Source organism: Numida meleagris, chromosome 3 (genome assembly GCF_002078875.1).
Source record: "Numida meleagris isolate 19003 breed g44 Domestic line chromosome 3, NumMel1.0, whole genome shotgun sequence".
NCBI lineage: Eukaryota > Metazoa > Chordata > Aves > Galliformes > Numididae > Numida > Numida meleagris.
In genome coordinates this window covers 47,302,981-47,324,033 of record NC_034411.1, presented here as the reverse complement: position 1 = coordinate 47,324,033, position 21,053 = coordinate 47,302,981, and the positions used below count along the sequence as shown (strand labels likewise).

Here is a 21,053-nt window from a genome sequence, read left to right as displayed (position 1 = left end):
AACCCCAGGCAACGCTACAGGCTTGGGGCAGAGTGGCTGGAAAGTTGTATGGAGGAAACGGACCTGGGGGTATTGGTTGATGCTCGGCTGAGCATGAGCCAGCAGTGTGCCCAGGTGGCCAAGAAGGCCAATGGCATCCTGGTTTGGATCAGAAATAGTGTTGCCAGTAGGAGTAGGGAAGTCATTGTCCCTCTGTACTCAGCCCTAGTGAGGCCCCACCTCGAGTACTGCGTCCAGTTCTGGGCCCCTCACTGCAAAAAAGACACTGAGGCCCTGGAGTGTGTTCAGAGGAGGGCGACGAAGCTGGTGAGGGGTCTGGAGCACAGGCCTTATGAGGAGCGGCTGAGGGAGCTGGGATTGTTCAGTCTGGAGAAGAAGAGGCTCAGGGGGGATGTTATCACTCTCTATAACTACCTGAAGGGAGGTTGTAGTGAGCTGGGGGTCAGCCTCTTCTCTCTTGTAACTAGTGACAGGACGAGGGGGAATGGCTTCAGGTTGCACTGGGGGAGACTTGGGCTGGACATTGGGAAGTGCTACTTTTCTGAAAGAGTGGTCAGGTGCTGGAATGGGCTGCCCAGGGAGGTGGTGGAGTCGCCATCCCTGGAGGTGTTCAAGAAACGTTTAGATATAGCGTTGAGAGACATGGTTTAGTGGGGTTATTGGTGGTAGGTGGATGGTTGGACTAGGTGATCTTGTAGGTCTTTTCCAACCTAGCTAATTCTATGATTCTATGATTCTAAATAAATATCATAGGAACAGATGAAATGACACGGATAAAATGAGCTACCTTGCTTTAGTTCCTGGTTAATGTCTTTTTAATGTTTTGTTTATGCAAAGTGCTATTTAATAAAGCATTTTATGAGATGTCATATACAATAATTGTGATTAAATATTATCATGAAATAACTTTTGCAGAAAGTTATTCTTACAAATACTGTCAAACAGCAGTATTAAGGATTATGAAGAAAGAAAAGGATAAACATCAATAAAGAAAAAATACAAAGTTATTACTGGATAACTTAATTTCTTCCAACATTTTCTTAATAAGTACTTATAATACCAATTAATATGAGTCTTCTAAAGGGAGACTAGTTTAAAAGACTGGTAAAGGATAACACAAAGCAGAAATATGTTTTTGACACAATAAATCAGCTTTAACACAAAGCCAACTCCAGATGGCACTATTGCTTTACATGAAATTGTAGTACCTGAAATTTGAGATTTGTTCCAGGAATTTTCCACCTGGCCCACATCAATTTTCTTAAAAATCACACTATGAGCGGACACTGTTTTGGCTAAGCAACAACACTGCTATAGTATGAATTCTGCGACTGATAAGTGATGCTGACAGCCTTCAATGGTAAATCTCAGTTTTCAAATTGCTTCAATTTGAAGTATCAGTTAAAATGGAGAAGGAATGCTATGAACAGTAGTACTACCAGGAACTGAACTTCAGAGTACTTGTGCTACTGACAAACTTCAGCAGCAACAGCTGAGAACTAGCAAGGAAAGTCAGTGATCAAATGACCTCTTTTGACCTGCAGCTTTACAGACCATCATGGTGGTTGTAGAAAGGGTACATCAAAAGCATGGCTAGTATGGTATGTGCAAGCTGTAGCCAAGTCAGAAAATGGAATGTATGAGTTTGCAAGACAATATATTATAGTGAAAGAGGTATTTGGAATACCTTGAGACATTTGCTGTGATTTAGAAGTAAGTACTATGTATCTTCATTTTAAAACATTTCTCAACTAAACATGTAGAATATAAAAATAACAGATCTTCATTTAGGCCATTTAGTAGAATTTTACGCACATACTGATGCAGTTAGCACGTGGATGGCAGGATAAGGCCATTGGTGCTGTCTGTGCTCACATCAGTGCTTTGAGTGCCTGTCTGTGATTGCTGTGGTTGGCCATGTACGTACATACATACATAGCTTCTATGCATGTTCCACGTGTGCATGCCTGCTGGGAGCAAACCATCTGCCTCACTACCGGTTGGATCTGGGGACATGGAGCTCCTTCAGCCTTACCTCACCCCAGCTGCTGGATCTAGCCTGATGTAATTTCTTCTACAGCGTTTAAGGTCTAAAATATGCGATATCACTGGTGAAATGCGAAGCAAATATGCAACATTTATTTAAGATTCCTCTGTTCCCTTCCTGACGTGGATACAGAGCACAGTCTTGGGACATTTCCGAGTCTTGTCTTCTACCTAAATTCATCTCCCAATACTATAAAAGTAATACATACCCAGAAAGAGGCCTTTTTTCCTCCTGTTAGTGTATTTGCTTAAATTATCATCAGGCACGTTTCTCTAGTTTCAGTAAAAAATCCTCTACTCAGTTATAGTTTGTCAGAACATTGTGCCTTTATATTTATACTTCACTGGTCTCTTAGATCAAAAAGTAGAAGTGCTTTGGCAATTGTTCTAGACCTAAGTAGTTTAGGTACATTTTGCAGAGTATCCTTTTATTTCTGTATCTCTTGTGAATTGTAGATATAGAAGCACACAACCAAACCCCAGTTCTAGGAGCCACAGAGCAAAGAGCATTATTGCTTAATTATTTCATTCAGGCAGCAAATAAAAGAAATGACATACGGTCTTGGTTTTTAGCAATATAACAAATTTAAAAACAAGTAACGTGCAGCATCTAAGTACATACTTAAGGTGGCATACCTTTGAGTTCAGTTTTCTCCATTTCCTTCAGTGACTGAACAAACAGAATCTGGCCTTCTGTGAGTGGCCAACTGTTATGTAATACCAATGCCTGTATGATATACTTGTGAGGCTGTGAAAGAAAATGCTAGATGTGAACATGCTGGGGACATAATAAATACAGTAAGAATTTAAAAGTCCTGTAGGTTAGTAAAGTGGCAGTTGTTGAACTCAGCAAATGAAACACATGATTACTTTACAAGCTTGTACATTACAGTATTCACAGGAAGCTTAAAAATATCAGTGTTAATTCCACAGATTTTAATTCCTGTGAAATAAAACAATTACTCGTGTGTTTATTGACTGAAATCAAATTGGGCTGTACAATAAGGAGCTACATGCTTTAAAGACTTCTGTGTAACTTTCCTGTGTATGCGATGTACTAAGACAAATAATTCTGTCTTTCATTTTAAGTCTCACTACAGAGCTTTGAACACTAATACTTGCACTCAATATCTCAAGGTGGACGCAGCCGGGTCAGTGGGTTATTTTACACATTTTCTACACTGAAAAGGAAATCATCCCAAGACTCCTTTTAAAAATTTTCTTTTGTTTTTTCCTTCAAATATAATGCTGCAGTTGAACCCAGCAATCAGGAAGAAAAAACCCACAAAGAAACACCTGGAGACGGATAAAAAAATGACTGAGACACAAAACATTATTTTCTGAGATAGACAAATAATATCCAATGAAGTCAAGAGAAATGCATGATTTTGACCGCCCTCTAAGGGCTGAAGTAGCAGATGCGTGTGTTAATAAAGCATTCAGCTGGCTGGCAACAGGTACTTCTCTGGTAAAACTATTAATATTGCCTTTCTCTTACATTACTTTTCAAAGAGAACTCACACTGAAGCATCAGAAGTTTAACTTGTTAGTGGTATTTTTTGGCCCTCAGCTGCAAGCCATGGTATACTTGCATTGAGCTTTGCAAGTGAAGACTGCCTGAAGACTGAATATGTCTACCTCCTTGATTTGAAAATAAAATTGAGCTCTTGTTAGTTGGTTATTCATACAGATACATTATCATTTCTCCATAGCTTTATTCACCAAAAATCTTAATTTTAGATACTCTGTTCTTTCCTCCAGTTATCAGATCTCCATCTGCATCAAAAGAATTGTCAATACCCCTTTATGTTTTCCTCGCACACACACACTCCATTTCTCCCCAGGTTCTGGTAATTTAAAATCTCTTACTTGTTGTGGACTTCCCTGATTATTTTCAAAGTTTTCCAAGGGGAAAGATTCTTCTTCCAACACAGATATACTTTCTTGTGAAAGTCCTCTCTTGAAAGCACTTTTTGTATCTTTTGGAGCTGAAATATGACCTCTTTTTTTAAATCCAGTTTCCGATTCCTTCTTTCCAACGCTTCGGATAATCTGGCTTTTACTTGCTGCAAGAAGATTAATAAGATTAATAATATCAGTGCAAATTTCCAAATATTCTGTGAATTATGAATTACTGAGGTAAACAGAAAATATACAAAATAAGAATATTTTCTCATGCTGCATTATGATCATAAGGTTCCAATTGAAATTGTGTTTATTACAACTATTATCCTGTATTCATTCAGCACACAAAACACAAATCACTTCAAAGTAAATTATGAGAAATTTGAAATGATTCCTTATCTAACTGTTGGCGACTGTTCATCATAATTCTGGTAACTGCTGTCTTTACAGAAGTCTCTAATGTCAACATGACAGAAAGTCATACGTGAGTAAAGCCAATCTTATCAGGAGCTAAAGAACTATTTGTGATCTATCATGTATGACATTACACCCGGGTTTCCTACAGAAGATATTAATGTGGAAGAACTATGAAACCAGGAATGTGCTAAAGAAAGGCTATAATGGAGACATTAATCCAGAAAACTTGAAATTACACTCATTCACATGAAAGGAAAATATTTCAAAAAGGAAGTGAGCAGGAGTGGGTAATTATTTCTCAGACTATGGAATGCAAGACTGCTGTGGATTTAGATGAAACTTGTACATAACTCTTGTAATAGATGGAAATAAAATATAAGCCCAGGAATTCTGAAGGTAGCCGAAAATAAATTATGCTAGCTTAAGACTGAGAAAACTGAGACAAGGCTCTGAGACATATAAGGAGAAATCTCACTGTTACACATGCTCTTATGTTTGTTTTTGTTTTGTATTATCCTCTTGTAACTTTGCTCCATGTTCTCAAATGTGTAATTCTGGGGAAAGTATTCTTTTGTCTCCTTCACTTGCCTTACAATCAAATTTACTTGAGTACAATTTGTCACATCACTTCTTTTACAGTGGTTTCTTCATCGTGCAAACTGCTAATGTGCGTAACAGCATACATAATGATCTGCATGGACAGATGCTTTGTGTGTGTTGTCTCATTGAACACTGCTGAGAAGAGCCAGGCTTTGTTTCCTTTACTTCTCTGCCCTCTACCTCAGGTACTTACATGCTGCCAGGTTTGGGCTTAAAGTGGATTCACAGTGATGGTTTGCTGGATTACACAGAGGTAGCTTTAATTAATGCCAGATGCATTTATGTAAAGTACAATCAATAGTTTCCAAGCACTTTGAGAAAATATGCAAATTTTAGCGTATTTATGAAAGATGATCTTTGAACACACCATTAGCAAGAGCTGAGCTGATAAGCCTGCAATGTAATGAATAGTAATACCACTTTTATGAAGAAAATGCACCTTTAGTAAACAAACTTCTCAGATTCAATTGTTCTGACAAAAATGAGTAGGGTATTGGGTGTTAACATGCAAATACATTTGTATTAAAGGAAATTTTATTTAAAATCAAGCGTTCCCAGAAGGGATAATTTTCTCACTATCTCAGTTGCTATCGTAAAGAGCTGACAATAGCATAATCAGCATTTATTAACTTTGCAAGTCACGGGGAAATAGTTCTTTCTTCAGTGGTTTCCATTTCTGTGAGGATCATTGTGTAGTTGTAAGAGAGGCTAAGTGAAAAAAAAAGTTTTTCTAAGGATAAATATCATCACATTTATTCATGAGTTTTTTCTTTGTACTCTGGCTTATATGATTGATGACAAGCCATGTGTGCTTCCATTAAAAGGAGTGATTCTCAAGATGGTGCATTTGAACAACAGGGTTTGTTGTAATCTGTGAATTATCTGCCATATTCCATGGTTTGGGCATCAGTTTCTTGACAGACAGAACCAAAACAATTGAATTTTCAAATCAAACAGAGGCAAGATCTTGAAAAGAGAGCATATTTCTGTTCTCAAGGACAAGGCAAGCATGTGCATTAAATTTTCAAAACTGAGAAGCTACTTCAGCAATCCAAACAACTATGTACACAGTTAAAAAACAAGGTCAAAACACAGGAATAAAGAAGTGATGGACACCTTATTTCAATCAATCGTTTCAGTGTCTTTCCTTCTTGCTGTGGAGCAAGGATTGTAACTCATTGCTCAAGAATTTCACTTAAAGCCACTAAGGATTTCATGGAAAAAGTGAGGAAAAAATTCTATTTTTCGTGTTTACATAAAGTTACTATAAGAATGTATATCCTTCAGTGAATAAAACTGTCAAATACAATACTTACAGTGGGAACTCAAAAGTGTTTCATTACTCAAGAAATTAAAAGCAGGAATGACTGCATGGCCCTTTCCAGTGACATTTACAATTTCTTCCTCGTTATCTAGGACTTGTAGCTTAATGAACACGTCTGATTTAGAGGTTTGTACCTGCACTGTAGCAATATGTGATGTCATGACTTTTACTGAATACCTAAAGAAGAAAAAAATTACAGCAATATAACCAGTAACACCAGATCTTTCTTTTCTAGAGAAGTATCTAAACACTGTGCTGACATAGAGAAAAACACTTAAAACCAAGTTTTTAGCTCACTGTTTTTTTTGCAATCTGGTGAGCTAAGCATCCTGTACTGCAGTTCAGTGCAGTGAATCTGTGATTAAAGTAAACATGGGCAGCTGCAAAAAAAGTAGTGGTATTGCCATTTTTTTTCCACTGTCTTATCAAACATCTACACTTATATTATCACTCTTGGTGTAATATAATTTGTTAAAAAAAATGGTTAGCTACATGAGGGAACTGTTTCCTTGAACAGTTAAAAAGCAATCCAGAAAAATTAAAAAAAATGAAAAATTGAGTAAAAAATAAAATTTAAAAAAATTAAAAAAAATGAAAAATGGAATTAAGTAAAAAAAAATTGAAAAAGTAAGTAAGTTATCACATTCTGATAGAATGAGTTCTTCTAAAACAATTGCATGCTCAAATAAAATCAGCTGAATAATATACCAAATTCTATGCCTCATCTCCACTTGTAAAATCCCAGTTTTAATGCATGTTTAATCTCCAAAAGTAATATGGAATTTCAGTCACTGATATATTGGTAAGACTGAGCCTAGAGAAATGCAGAGTACTGTTACTAGAAATTTGAAACTATAGTCCATGTATTTCATAACTGTTCTTCATTAAGCAGTAGTAGTATTTCAGAAAAAAAAAAGAAAAAAAACCACTTTCATTTATGAAATACAAAACCCGGTATCAAGTATCTCTGGCTAAAAAAATTGAGATGTTTACTTAAACACCTTCCCCTTCTAAGAAAGAGGAAAGAACATACTTTGCCGTAATGGACATAAAAAGTAGAATTTAATCATTATTCTCTCAATATTTACCTGAACATTACACACTTATCATTGGGTACGTAATACTCTTTAATTTCTTTAGTAGAATAGATGTTATTTACAGCCTCACGAGAGAGGAACGGGAGTGGACTATGAGAACTGATGAGTCGGAGCCTCCATCTTCCAGCAGCCAAAGACTGGTCACCAGTACGTGCTTCAGCCATAAACGTGTATCCTTTCTGGAGAGAAAAAAAGACATTTTTACTTGGAAAACACTTGCTACTACTGGAAATGGAGCTTGCTAGAGTACCAATCGAAGGTGAAATTGAATAAGTATTGAAAAGGCAAATCATAGATATAAACTGTAAAACTGCATCAGAAATAGTAAGACTGGAGTTAAGAACTGCCTAATGACAATAGAGAGAAAATAGAAAGCCGCACATGATAATAAAAAAGAACAGTTAAAAAAGTTGGTGGAAGAATAAGTGAGAAGAGATATAAAAGATATGTAAATAAATGACAAAGAAGTATAAATTCCTGTAAGCAACACATACACTAACATTATACGTAGAATTTTTAAGCTAAATATTTAAATACTTAAAGTAGCAATTATTTTAAATAACAAACAACATAAAGCACAACAATTAAATAAATAAATATTCAAAAGAGAAATACTACGCTAAAAACCAAACCAAAACAAAAATCTAACAGAGCAGAAGATGCTGGTCCAGCATCAGCAAGCTTGGTGCAATTAATTTCTGAATGATTGAATCAGTGTCATCTATTGATTTTGAATGAAAATGGGAAAAAAAACTGGGTTATACTATTGATAAGACTACTTGAAGTCTCAGATTTTTGTTTCTCTCCCTGCTGCTTTGAAAGGTTCTTATGTTACAAAGGGGGGGGGGGGGTTCTGTTACTTTTTTTTTCCCTCCTCTCCATTATAACCATGCCAAATGGCTCAGATCATTTCAGACTGCTCTGAAGAACAATAACTACTTTTTTCACTTCTGAACTAACTACTTTAATAGGTCACCTGCTGCCTGAATCAATTCCCACCATAGTCAGTTAGAAGCTACCTTTAAACTAATAAAGTGACAGGTAAGTTGAACACTTGAAAGCCACCCTACAAGACATTTCCCAACTGCTAATTCTTGGCACTGTAAAGAGCTTCCTTAATTTACTCGGACTTGTTATCATCACCCCTTTTCTAATCATCAGTAAAGAGCACTGTGTTTTCTTCTCATTCTGGCACTCCTGAGAGATTATGGATAAAGTGTTCCACACAAGCTTGTCAAATTCAAAATGACTTGCCCTCCTGTTTACTTTAGAATATTAACCATCCAAACAAAAGAAGTGTAAGGCTTTCCCCCTGTCAGGTGGGGAAGAGTGGAACCAGGAAAAAAAAAGAGGAAATGTTATCTGGGGGAAAAGAAAAAAGAGCACCGAGTTCCTATCAACACTAATATGAAGTGAGTTCCATCCAGAAAAAGTATTATTCCATTAACTTGTGACTCCCTTGTGAACTGAAAAGTTAATGTTTTTATTGACATATTGAGAAGAATATGAAATTTCAAGTTCTGTAGAAAGAATAGTTATGGATTCTCCAGAGAAAAAGCATTCCTATAGTTTTGAAAAGGAGAACTACTTAGAATGGCTAAACCATATGTTTTTGCATGCATGCCAAGCATATGAAATAACTGTGCTTCCAAGTGTTAGTGCACGTGAAAATTGCAGTCATTTTAAAACTGTAAATATTGTTAACTCAAAAGGTGACCACAATTGAAGATGAGAATACTAATATTTTGGCAATTCCTGCACAAGATGTTTAGCAAACAGTAGCTGTCCTTATGTATACTAACGCAAAATGAGATAAACAGGAAATATAAACAAGAAAACCATTCACTGATAAACCAGATAAAATATCTCTTCATGCTGGAGGTAGTGGGAAACTGTATGTGAATACAATTTGCTGCATGGAGATGTAGCAATCCGATTCAATCCACGGTTACATTAATAACGCTCCAGCATTTAATAATTTCATTGCAAGACATTAAATTTCAGTATATTAATCTTCTTTAATGTCTTCTAAGAGTCCAACATACAGCTAGAGAAGAACATTGTGGACAAAAAGCTTGACAAGAGCCAGCAGTGTGTGCTTGCCACCTAGAAAGCCAACTGCATCCTGGGCTGCATCAAAAGAGGGGTGGTCAGCAGAGCAAGGGAAGTGATTGTCCCCTTCTACTCTGCCCTTGTGAGGACCCATCTGGAGTACTGCATCCAAACCCGGAGTCCCCAGCACAAGAAAGACGTGGAGCTGTTGGTGTAGGTCCAAAGATGGATCACAGAGATGTTCAGAGGGTCCCTAAGAGATGTTCAGCTGAAGCTTGAGAAATGCTTGTCTGTCATTTTCTACCATCTGTTAAAAAAACTTGTGTATAAGATAGTGAAAGAAAAAAAAAAGTAGACTAGCAGTATAGGAAAAAAAAGAGAGAGACTGGAATAAATAAACTAGCTACTTGCATTGCATTTTTCTTTTTTTTAATCTAGACTGTAATATCTGCAGAAAGCAGACACAAAGACACATTATTGCTAGTCTGCAGATTTTATCCCTATTTTAATATTCATTTTGGAATGATTGAAGGCATTCCAAGAGCGACTCTGCAGCAGAATAACAATATCTGCTGATAAAATTCACTTTTGCTCTGTTTTAATCTGCTGATTCTTAGATTTGCAACAGAACACCTAACTGGTAGATTTATTCAAAAGGAAAAATAACTTGTTTTACATTAATATATACATTTAGGAATTCAGGCATACTATATAATTTCCTTTTTCATTATTGACATTTCATATAAACTACTGTTAAAAGAAAGGTAACAATCAGATTAAAATAATACCACTGTATGCAATTATCACGAAACACAGAATAATTGTCTTGTCAAATTGTCAGTCAAGTTTTCAATAGTGTTTCAAGTCCACTGAAGCATTCATGGACCACTTACAAATAGGAAGGTAAACTGTATGGTATAAGTCCATAGTTTTATTGATAAACTCAGAAGCACTGATTATGTAATAAAACGAGTGGAAAAATATAGCATACGTGTACAATTCTGGTTTAATACTCTTAAATCAAAATCACTCTTTACTAATATCAACCATATTTATAACGTTACATGTAAAATCATAGGCTTATAGATTAAGAAAAATATCTGCAATAATAATTAAAGAGGAAAGGTCTTCAATAAAGAAGTGTAAAAAAAATAACAATAGTAATTCTTTAGTTTATGATAGAATCACTGGAGCTATCATGTGGTGTATCCGTGCAATAATAATAAGTAGGTGGGGTAGGGCATACCAAAATGAGCATCTCCAATATTAAAGCCATAGTACTACACAAAGGTTGGTAAGATCTTTTTTGGAATACCATGGGCAATCCTTGACATCTCTATTCAAGACAAGTATGTTGAATGGGAGGAAGTCAGAGGAAAATAAAAGAGTAAAATTGTAAGACACATTTTCCATTCTACAAGACAGAAATAGAAAAGTCACAGTCTGCTAAGCAGGACAAATGCTGAGATGAGTTCTGAAATAAACCTGAAGTTGTGATCATTCTTTCCACAACTTGCCTTCATCCTGAAAGGCTGTAAGTGGTGTTTATCACTGAGATTTCTTTTCACATCCTGCCACTTGCCACTGTCGGACTACAAACTGAACCTTCCTTCCTGATGGAATACACACCCCACCTCTGAAGATCCCAAGTTAACTACAAGAACTTGACGAGTCTGTCTGCAACCCTGGATATTCCTCCAGCAGTACTAGTCCCTAACTGCCGCATGCAGCTGGCGTTCACTGTATGCCTTGGATAAAGTGAGCTCATTCTATTAGGGGGACAGGGAAACAATATGATAATACTGGAAGTAAAGCTGCAAAAGAAAGGCAAGAAAACTGCTATGGTCTTAGACTAACATCAATTCCTTGTTATTGACAGAAAAAGCTAAAACTTGAACTTATCTTCGCTAAAAGGATCAACCATGGCTAGCACAGACATTAATAGGAATAATGTTGAAGAGTTCATAGGCAGGCTAGAATAGGAAAAGAACTGGCAAATAATTATAAACTAATTTCTGGATTAGTTCAGTCTGATGAACTTCTGAATTATCAAACCAATTAAACTATATGAAAACTATATGGGAATAGACGAAAAGTAGTCAACACCTGTCACTGATCATTCTTTTAAGTCTGGGGAAATGCTATCATAACAAAGAAACTAGAGAGGATAACCACATCCTGAAAACAATAATTTTGAAACAGAAGGTTCTAATTAGTGAGACTTCCAGACCTGGAACTGATTTCATTTAATATTTTATTAGTAATCTGTATAGTGAAACAGAGATATATGTTTAATTACCTGATACCATAAAGCTAAGGGTTATAATTTTAAAGAAAGAGAAAAGAATTCAATGTTACTTTAAATAAGGAAAATGGTCTGAAAGAAAAGCAGCATTAAAATCAATAGTGAAATACATCACATTTAGTCAAGAAAAATAAACAACAGGATTCAGTTCTTCAGGAAAGCACTTAAGGATATAGCAGTATGAGTCAACAAGGCTCTTGCAAGAAAAAAAAAAGAGGAGAGGGGAAGATGAGCATCAGTCAGTTTTATAAGTAGTAAAGCCTGCCCAAAAGACATGTAAACTAATCATTCCTTACTCATCATTTGTTTCATTTTAACTTAATCCTTGCTGCAAAGTTTTCTGTGCTGTGTTGTATATTATAAACAAGAAAAAATGAGAACTGGGAGCAGTCCAGAGGAGAAAGTTATCAAGAATGTAGGAACCCTAACTTTGTAAAGAAATACCGAGCAACCTGTCATCTTTAGTCTAAAAACTGAAATCTGGGTGATATAACTCCCTTTGGAATTAAGACTATTCATTCAACGTTAAAGCTTTAGCATGGAAGGAGGTCAGTGATAGTCTGTTTGAATTTTTTTACTAAGTATGGCCATACTTCTAAGCAGAACATTAATATGTAGCTGAAAATGTCTATAGAATTCAGCAATCAATCATTTTTATACTCCACACATTTACCTTATTTTTGGGGTAAATATGAGGTGCCACTTTCAGAAAGACATGTGGCATTTCCTCCAGTGTGTCATTATCAATTACATGAAGTCTACAGGAAGGGATAGTGGTATACATCTTTGGCACTATGAGCATGTCTTCTGGAACAAAAAATATTTCTCTAAAATAAAAAGAAAAAATTAAATTCATTTTATTGCCACAAATTGAATAATTTATGTAACAAAATAAAAGTATACATTAGAATTTAAGGAAAACAGACTTACTTAAAATCGTGTTTTTAAAACAGGATAGTGAAAAACAGAGTGTATCAATACTTATTCCCCATGAGAATCACATAAAAGGCCATTCAAAACTCACCTAAAAACCACAAACCAAATATTTGGTGGCTGATCAGAATATGTTACAGCATAGTCAGTGAAAGAGACCTTACACCATTCATCTTCATAACAAGGAAACTTTTTGATTGAGTTACAGTTTCTTTTGAACATTTCTCTGGAAAGTAGAGAAACAGATAACCATTTAAATCTATTCATAATCTAGAGGAGACATGTATCTTAATGTATAGTGTGAAGAACACTGCTTCATATTTGAGCGTAAAATGAAATTGTAAGATGTTTTACTAATGCTACTATCTTTTTTTTTGCTTTCTGATCACACCAAAAAATAATAAATCAGGTAAGGAAGGTGCTCTTCTAGTTCAAGAGCTAGTAGCCTGTAATGACTGATAGTTACATACAAACATGTCTATCCATCAGTCTATCAATTAATAATTTCCATTTTTATTTTTTTAAAACATTAGTTAGGATGCCTTCCATTTCTTTCTATTAAGCTATTAAATTTCTATTTCTGTCTATTAAAGCTATGGCATCATAAGGAGATTTAAAAAACTTCTTTCTTTCATCTTAAAACTTTATGGAAAAAGACAGGAATAAAAGCATAACCAAATAAATTCATAATGTGATTAAACCTGTTCCTTTCACATTGGAAAGAACTTAAAAGCATAACTTTAAAAATTTTTCTGAGGACAAATAAGCTCTTAGGTGTTATGAATTTCTATGGAATTAGATCTAACCTGACTGGCACCTGACTGACACTGGGAAGCTTATTTATCATTTGTGGTATTAAAAGTTAACGTTCCTCTGAACACATCCAAGTTTTCAATTGCTGAAGTAGTATCCACAAAAGCAGCCCAGTGGTACTTTAACGTTTTGCTTTCTCTAAAGAGCAATTGGAATTACACAAACAATCCCCACTTTCATATTTTTAACAATGATAATAGCCAACCTTGGCATTTAATTAAGGTGAGTCACAGAGTGGATCTAAACTTTGCCAGAATTAGTTTAAAGCAGGACAGCCTGAGATATTCTTTTGCAAAGCTTTGCAACTGTTCCTTCCATCACAGATGAGCAGTGCACATGCACCAAAGCAGCCCCTCAGAAGCCTCAAATTTGTGAAAGTCTTGAAAATTACAGTATGGGCAAGCACACTGAGCTTCTCTTTGTGAACGTGGGATTTATAATGAGAAACAGGTTGCAAACCTAGCTTAAACTGAGATGTTTTAGGGCATTTTAAACTATGAGACTGTGTTGTAAAATGGTGCTACTTCTGGCCTGTGGTATGTGTAGGCTTCAAGTATGAGAGAACTTCTACCCTAACACTGAACTCCTGAAATTTTTGCTTATAACTTTATTGGCCAAAGCACTAGCTTGTTATATTAAATGTAAGTCTGTAAGCTATTTAAAAAATAATGGTTAAAAAAAATCATAGTATCGTGATTTTAACAGTCAGCTGTATTCCCTGAGACAATACCTATGCCATGTGTATTGTAAGTCTGAACAAAGACTGAAAGTTGCATCTGATCTTTGGTTATTTATAGATGGTACAGTTCTAAAACTAAAGTCTAACATTTGGAATAAGGTTGTGGTTGCAAGGTCCTGATCTCATGCACACGCCGAAGTATTAACAGCACATAGTTACTCTGGTTAGAAATGCTAAAATGTGATCAGTTGTGTGAATGCTTGCAGAGATATTTTTGAAGGAGTTGGTGAAAATATGTGATACCCAAAGGGGGTGTCAATCTTGCAAATGATCAAAATGTTTTTTAAACAGATTCATACCTATGAAACAATCTACTGGATATTAATAAAATACAGAAGACAATATTCCAGCTCAATGAAAAACAAAACCAAATCACCGGACAACGGTATAGTAGCATTCTTACCTAATAGTTAGACTTGATGTAGTTTTATTCATGCAAATAAAGCACACAGAATAAAGCACAGTATATCTCCACAGAAAGCATCTTACCCTTTCTGACAGACTTCTGTAATTTTAAAACTAATAACACTCTTACCCCATTTATTACGTGAACAAGCAATTTATGACAATTCTATGGAAATGGCTGCAATAAAGTAGTAATTTATTACATCATTACCTTAACAGCACTACAGCGCACTGCTCAAAATTTAACTCAATTGCATTCCACAATTTTTGCAAGATTTCTTTGACAGCAGTGTTTTCTTTAGTACCTAGAAATAATAAAGTAAGTTAGAAAATGTACATAATACCTAACTTTTGTATTGTTCTAAATATACATCTACCAAATATTTGCAAAAAATGTAACTCAGAAGTAAATTGTCTTATGAATGCTATCTTATTTGGAATTTTATGGAGATGTCATAGAGCTGGCAACTACTTTCTCCTTTGACAGAGGAAATCCCCATTATCATCATCTTTATACTTTTCAGTACCTTTCCAGCTTTGAAAAATTATGTGACAAATATTTTGTTTTAAATACCTTCACAATAACATCTTGTGTTGACATGAAATGCCATAGAAAATTAACTAGGTATTAATTAAGAACAAAATCCTTGCAGTAAATATTTGAACAAGGTGAAACATTTTGCAAAAAGGACACACCTGGTTTTCTGCTGTTCATTACTCTCCTCACATAAGTCCCCCTCCAAAGAGCTTGGAGTTTAAGAGCTGCTGCTTCTTCTTCAGAAGTGGGAATTCTTTTCTGCCAGCTACTAAGGGAAGTCACCTCACAACTCTCTAAAAGAAGAGGAAGAGAATGAGCAACATTAATAAAGCTGGAAGCCTTGTAGCTGCTTGCTATAAAATGAAAATACAAAGGAGAGCTGCATTACAGAAATAATGGTTTCTGCATAAAATTTCCATTTATGGCAAAAATACCACTCCTAAAATTTTCCTCCTATCATTATAAAAATAGACACCGTATACCCTGTACAAAGTAGCTGCACGCAGCTACTATGCTAATGCTAAATACAAATTCGTCAAATCTTTGCTTCTCTCTTCAGACAGTTGTTGCATATTAATTTTTTTTTAAAATCACGTCTTTTAATATGATTTAAAAATCATCTTCCAAAAATAAACCAACAGAATTTGATGCATTAAAGTCTGAATCTGAATACAGCTTAAAAAAGCTTCACAAGATTTCAAGTGTTTCTATCTCTGAATCTGATTTTATTAAGCAGTAATTTAAACACCAATATTATTTAAAACATTGCATTTGACTTCCACCAAGGAGGTGTAGAATAAGAGTAATACCAGTGATAATGTGGAATTTTGTTTATCTGACCGTGACTTTCTGTTACAGAGGAGTTTTTGAATGCAATAGAAATTAGAATCATAGAATCCTTAGAGTTGAAAGAGACCTTTGAAGGTCATCTGGTTCAGCTCCTCTGCAATGAACAGGAACGTGCATAGCTAAATCAGGTTGCTCAGAGCCTGATCCAGCCTCACCTTGAAAGTCTCCAGGGACGGGACATCCACCACATTTCTGGCAACCTGTTCCAGTGCCTCACCACCTTCACTGTAAAAGACGTTTTCCTTATATCTAACCTAAACCTACCCTCTTTAAACTTGAAACCATTTCCGCTTGTTCTATCACAACAGACCCTGCTAAAGAGCTTGTCCCCTTCCTTCCTGTAGCTCCCCTAATTAGTGGGTTCCGACAGGTTACTAATGAGCTCTTAAATGGAATCCTTGCCAAGAATTAGCATCCTCGAAGCTATCAGCACAAGGGTTTATCTGGGGAGCACCACCACAGGGAGGCAGTGTCAGGAAACCAGCTGGGAAATGCATTGACTTACAACAAGGGGAAGTGAGCTAGAGGGAGGGAAGGATACAGTGCTTTAAAATGAAATACTATCAAATGAAAAGGTGGATGAAAGAGAGACACTTGAGAATGGGACAAATTAGCTTAAGAAAATATATTACTCTCATCAGAAAGAAGATCACACGTTTCAATCTAATATATTCCATTTAATATTGACAGAATTAACTGCTTCCAACCATTGTTCCTCCTTATTTTCAAAAGCCTCTTTAATACTTAGAGATTCTGAAAGGTTACATAAGTTCAGTCCAACAGAGAACAGATTAGAACTCAATATGGCATGGCACAACCACTTTTTAAAAAGAGAAGCATGCAATCACAGAATAATGTAGGCTGGAGGGGACTATTAATCCAATCTTACATTCAAATCAGGATCAAATAGAGCACATCACTCAGGGTGTTGAGCATATGCCCAGTTCATTTTTTAATATCTGCAGGGACAGTGACTGGGCAATTTCTTTTAAATTTTGACAGGATTGACAGTGAAGAATATTTTCCTAATATCCAACTCAAGTATCCTGTTTTTCACTCATGTCATCAATGTACATCACTGAGATGCGTATTTGAATGTGCATCACTGAGATGCTTATTTGAATCTCAAATACAGTTTACACAAATAAGATCATAGCAGATAGCTTGACTTCTAGACAAGTTTCAAACCAAAATGTTCATATAGAACCTTTATCTACTCTGTTTCCAGGAAAACACACAGCAGCCATGCCATCGAAAAAAGCATGCAGCTTCAGAAATTTCCACCTTTATGTCATACTGCATGAACTTCCTTGTCTCCTGTGGATCCACTGCTAGCTGTTCCTTGGGGGTGGATATACTATTTGGACAGATCAGCATCACTAGATTGTTTTCAGGAAGGCTTCTCAGAAACCTTACCAGACAGGACTGCTAACTGCAATACATCATAACATGACTTGCCATATACAAGCCTAGAGATGAATTCAGCGCAGAGGGCAAAATAGATACGCTGTTAAAAAATGGAGATAGCATTTGAAGTTCAGACTTGATTTGGCCCACTCTCTTACACAGACAACAAAAAAGATTTCATTCATCTATTATGGTACTTTACAGCCATAATTATTGATTTCCAAAGGATAATAACTCAACTCTTGTAAGATGCGCAACTAACCTGACAATTCAGCAGTGCTAACGTAGGCCAGTCCTTCTAGGCATAGAGCAAATTTATAGATTTTAATTTGAAAATTAACAGAACATAAATATATTTTCTGGAACAAAGAAAGTATACATATAAAGTATAAAAATACTTATAAATATACTTGCTATACTTTTCTTCTGAGATCTGTCTCACTGAATAATTTCAGACATTCTGCTAATAGCAGAAAACTTGAGTATCTCATAAGAAATAACCATGGTTATTTAGGCAGGCTCAGTTAAGATCTAGTTCCTTCCAAAATAAGAACAGCAGATACATTTGAAGTGATTAGCAATACCAGTACAGTACCTGAAGACACATTGTCATCCTCACAGACATCAGTGTATATAAAATCTAAAGTGAAGGACCTGAAGGCAAATTTATACTCATGAGGAATCTTCTTGTCCAATACATATTTGATCAAAGACCACAAGGCACTATTGAAAACCTTGAATAAAGAACAAGAAAAACATTTATCAGTGAATTATTCATTTGTAAAAGTCGATTTATACTGCTTCTCATTAGCGTTTCAAGAACAGTTTAGTTGTTTTCATTCTCGTGTCATGCTTAACTTTCTCCCACACATTAACTGACAATTAGTCCTTACTGTGGAACTACAATACTTCAAGCAAACAAGAGAAAACCACTTTCATGCCCAGCTTTTAAATACAGGACAGACTTCAGAGCACAACTTTTCATTACCTAAAAATGTGTTTTCAGTTTACATGAAGTAAGCTGATTGCCTCAGACCAGAGCGTAGAAGAACACATGATAATTACCATCATGACAAAGGCATACCTACTGAATCAGTAGATGACCCCAACTACAAAAAACAAGAATACACTGACAGGCAAAAAGGGAAAATTTGGTGTCCTACTTACATGACTATACTGAAGTCTGTTTTTATTCTCAGCACCTTGATGCTCTTTACAAAGCAGAAATCCAGTCTCTTTTTCCATCTTTAATTAGATTAGAAATTTTAGAGTATGTTTTTCTGAGCCAGTTTCACAATTTGAGTTGAAAAACAGTTATGCCTCAATGTAAAAAAAAATTATCACTCTGTTTTTCATTCTCCTTACCTTCAGATTGCTCTGCTTTCTGGAAACAATTTATCTTGAATTATGTATATTCATATTAATAAAAACTTACTCTACTTTGAAAAAATTAAGACTGATGAAGGAAGAATTCTACTTTACTACATGCCTATATTCAGAACCATTTTTCATTGTCTATATTAAAGACAGATCGTTTCCATATTTTCCTTCCTGAATCATTGTTGGCAAATTCAAAGTGTGCCTTTTTTAAAAATTCCTTTACAACTGCATACTAATCTTCTTGTGGGAGGAACAAGATACATATATGTACACCTACTGTACCTACTACAAGTCTCTAATTTACTGATGTATTGTGACCCAAGGAGTGCCCAGTGAAACTGATCAAGAGAGAGATTCACATTTAAAGCACATAGTGCACTTATTAAAATATGTACATAAGAGAAGATAACTAGGGAATGCAACTGCAATTTTTCATATGCACTTACGGTTAATAGTGAGTGCTACATTTGAAACATTCAGGAGGTCCTTTGTAAAAGCATAGCCACCGGTTTGCAGTAGACAACAACAACATTAAGCTGTTATCTGATCTCTGTAGCCTCTAGGTACATGTTTACTGAAACTTTCTTCACCTTAAAATGTTCCTCAGCCATTTCAGTATCATGGACGCCAGGAGGACAATGAGTTAGTTCCAGCTCCTTCAGAGCTTCAGAAAGTTCAGGCTTACTGCTGAAATTATTAATCACATTTCCAATAGCTTTCAGGATAGCAGTAGCCTGCCCAATAAATCGGTAGCTCTCCTGGGGAAAGAGGAGAAAAATTAGCCATTGCTATCAAGATTGGTTTAAGATTTTGTTTCCTTTCTAAGCTGTGACAGTACACAGGCATTTTTTTCCCTGATACTGAAATACTAAACATTCCTTAAATCAACTGTTATTAATTTTATAAACTATAAAATCAATAATGTATTCAAAAGTCCAAATTTTCAAAATTTGTAATGTGCAAAATTTCACTAACTTTAGCTATTGAAATGAAAATATAACAACGTTCTAACAAGTAGTATAAGGTATATCTGTCATGGATTTATTTTTCCTGTATCATTAGCCCTAGAACAATTAATCAAAAATAAGATGAACATAGAAACTTTCTACTGCAATAATAAGATGACTGCTGTTAGCTGAAATGCCCAGCACTGTTGTAGAATGGTATAGGTGAGTATTCATATTCACCTGAAAACAATGTCCAAATACATGCTGCCTAAGGCATCTTTAATCTTCACCAGGAAAAAAGAATTGGACACTTTCCAGCAAATGACGCTCTGACAACAAAGAGATTGTCCAGCAACAAATCATTTTTAATGTCCCAGCTTCTCTTAATGACTTTGCTATAGTTAATAGCATAGATACACGTAATGCTGCTTTAATACCCTATTTTTAGGATCCTGAATCTGAACTGCTACATGAATTTACCATTATACTCACCTTCCAATTTATTTACTTTATTTTTGCAGAATTGAGCTCGAGAAGCTGTATTCCCCCCCCCACACGCTCATGCCAAATATTTGGGCATACTGCTTGCCAAAGAAATCTTGAAAGCATGAATGGCAGTGATACCCATCTAGACTGAAGTCAACAAAGACCAAAAGCTGTAGTAATTACTCCCCAGGGCCTCTTACCTCAGCTGTGAGAAATTGTTTGAATCAATTGCTCATTTTAGGGATAAAAGCTACTCTGGGACCCAGTGAGTAATACGTGATCTCAAGGGACAAAAGACGTGACTATCTATTTTACTAGACATGCATGTTTGAACATAGAATGCTATTTGTATGTGTATTGTTCTACATGCCTCAAAGAGAGAGCTTATACACTGACTCTGACGTATGTATCTCAGCAAGAGTATTTTCAGTATTCCACTTAAAGCTGTTTTTCTATGTGTACTGCCTAATGCTTACTTACACATTCGTAGAAGTCAGCTATTGCAAAATCCATCTCAGTGTCCGCTCTAAAACATTTTTAATCTGCTCAGATTAAAATTAAATATTATACTCTCAAACATTCTAAGAGATCAATAGTATTTCAATTCAAAACCAAATAACAGTCAGAAATAACTTTAACATAATGCTTGACTAGTTTTAGCCATGCATACCTTTTCCAGATTTTGCATTACAGCATCCTCATCTCCAAAGACACAGGGCACCATGCTACAGAGATGAATATGATGCCCTATGGGAGAACTTACTGAGAAGAGAAGTATGTGTCGCCTAAAAGAAAAAAGAAAAATAAAAT

General features: G+C 35.5%; 1 protein-coding gene across 5 annotated transcripts in view; it reads right to left on the bottom strand.

Moving 5' to 3' along the window:
• Window positions 1–21,053, bottom strand: part of ADGB (androglobin) — a 73,860-nt gene that overhangs the window by 11,064 nt on the left and 41,743 nt on the right. For all 5 annotated transcript variants that reach the window (XM_021390943.1, XM_021390942.1, XM_021390939.1 and 2 more), the window contains 11 exons: window positions 20,914–21,028; window positions 19,401–19,568; window positions 18,026–18,164; window positions 15,333–15,467; window positions 14,848–14,941; window positions 12,771–12,905; window positions 12,420–12,573; window positions 7,381–7,568; window positions 6,285–6,469; window positions 3,916–4,112; window positions 2,683–2,794 (listed from right to left, as the gene is read on the bottom strand). In XM_021390943.1, the coding sequence (XP_021246618.1) occupies window positions 2,683–2,794; window positions 3,916–4,112; window positions 6,285–6,469; window positions 7,381–7,568; window positions 12,420–12,573; window positions 12,771–12,905; window positions 14,848–14,941; window positions 15,333–15,467; window positions 18,026–18,164; window positions 19,401–19,568; window positions 20,914–21,028 (1,622 nt within the window). The remainder of the gene's footprint in view (window positions 1–2,682; window positions 2,795–3,915; window positions 4,113–6,284; window positions 6,470–7,380; window positions 7,569–12,419; window positions 12,574–12,770; window positions 12,906–14,847; window positions 14,942–15,332; window positions 15,468–18,025; window positions 18,165–19,400; window positions 19,569–20,913; window positions 21,029–21,053) is intronic.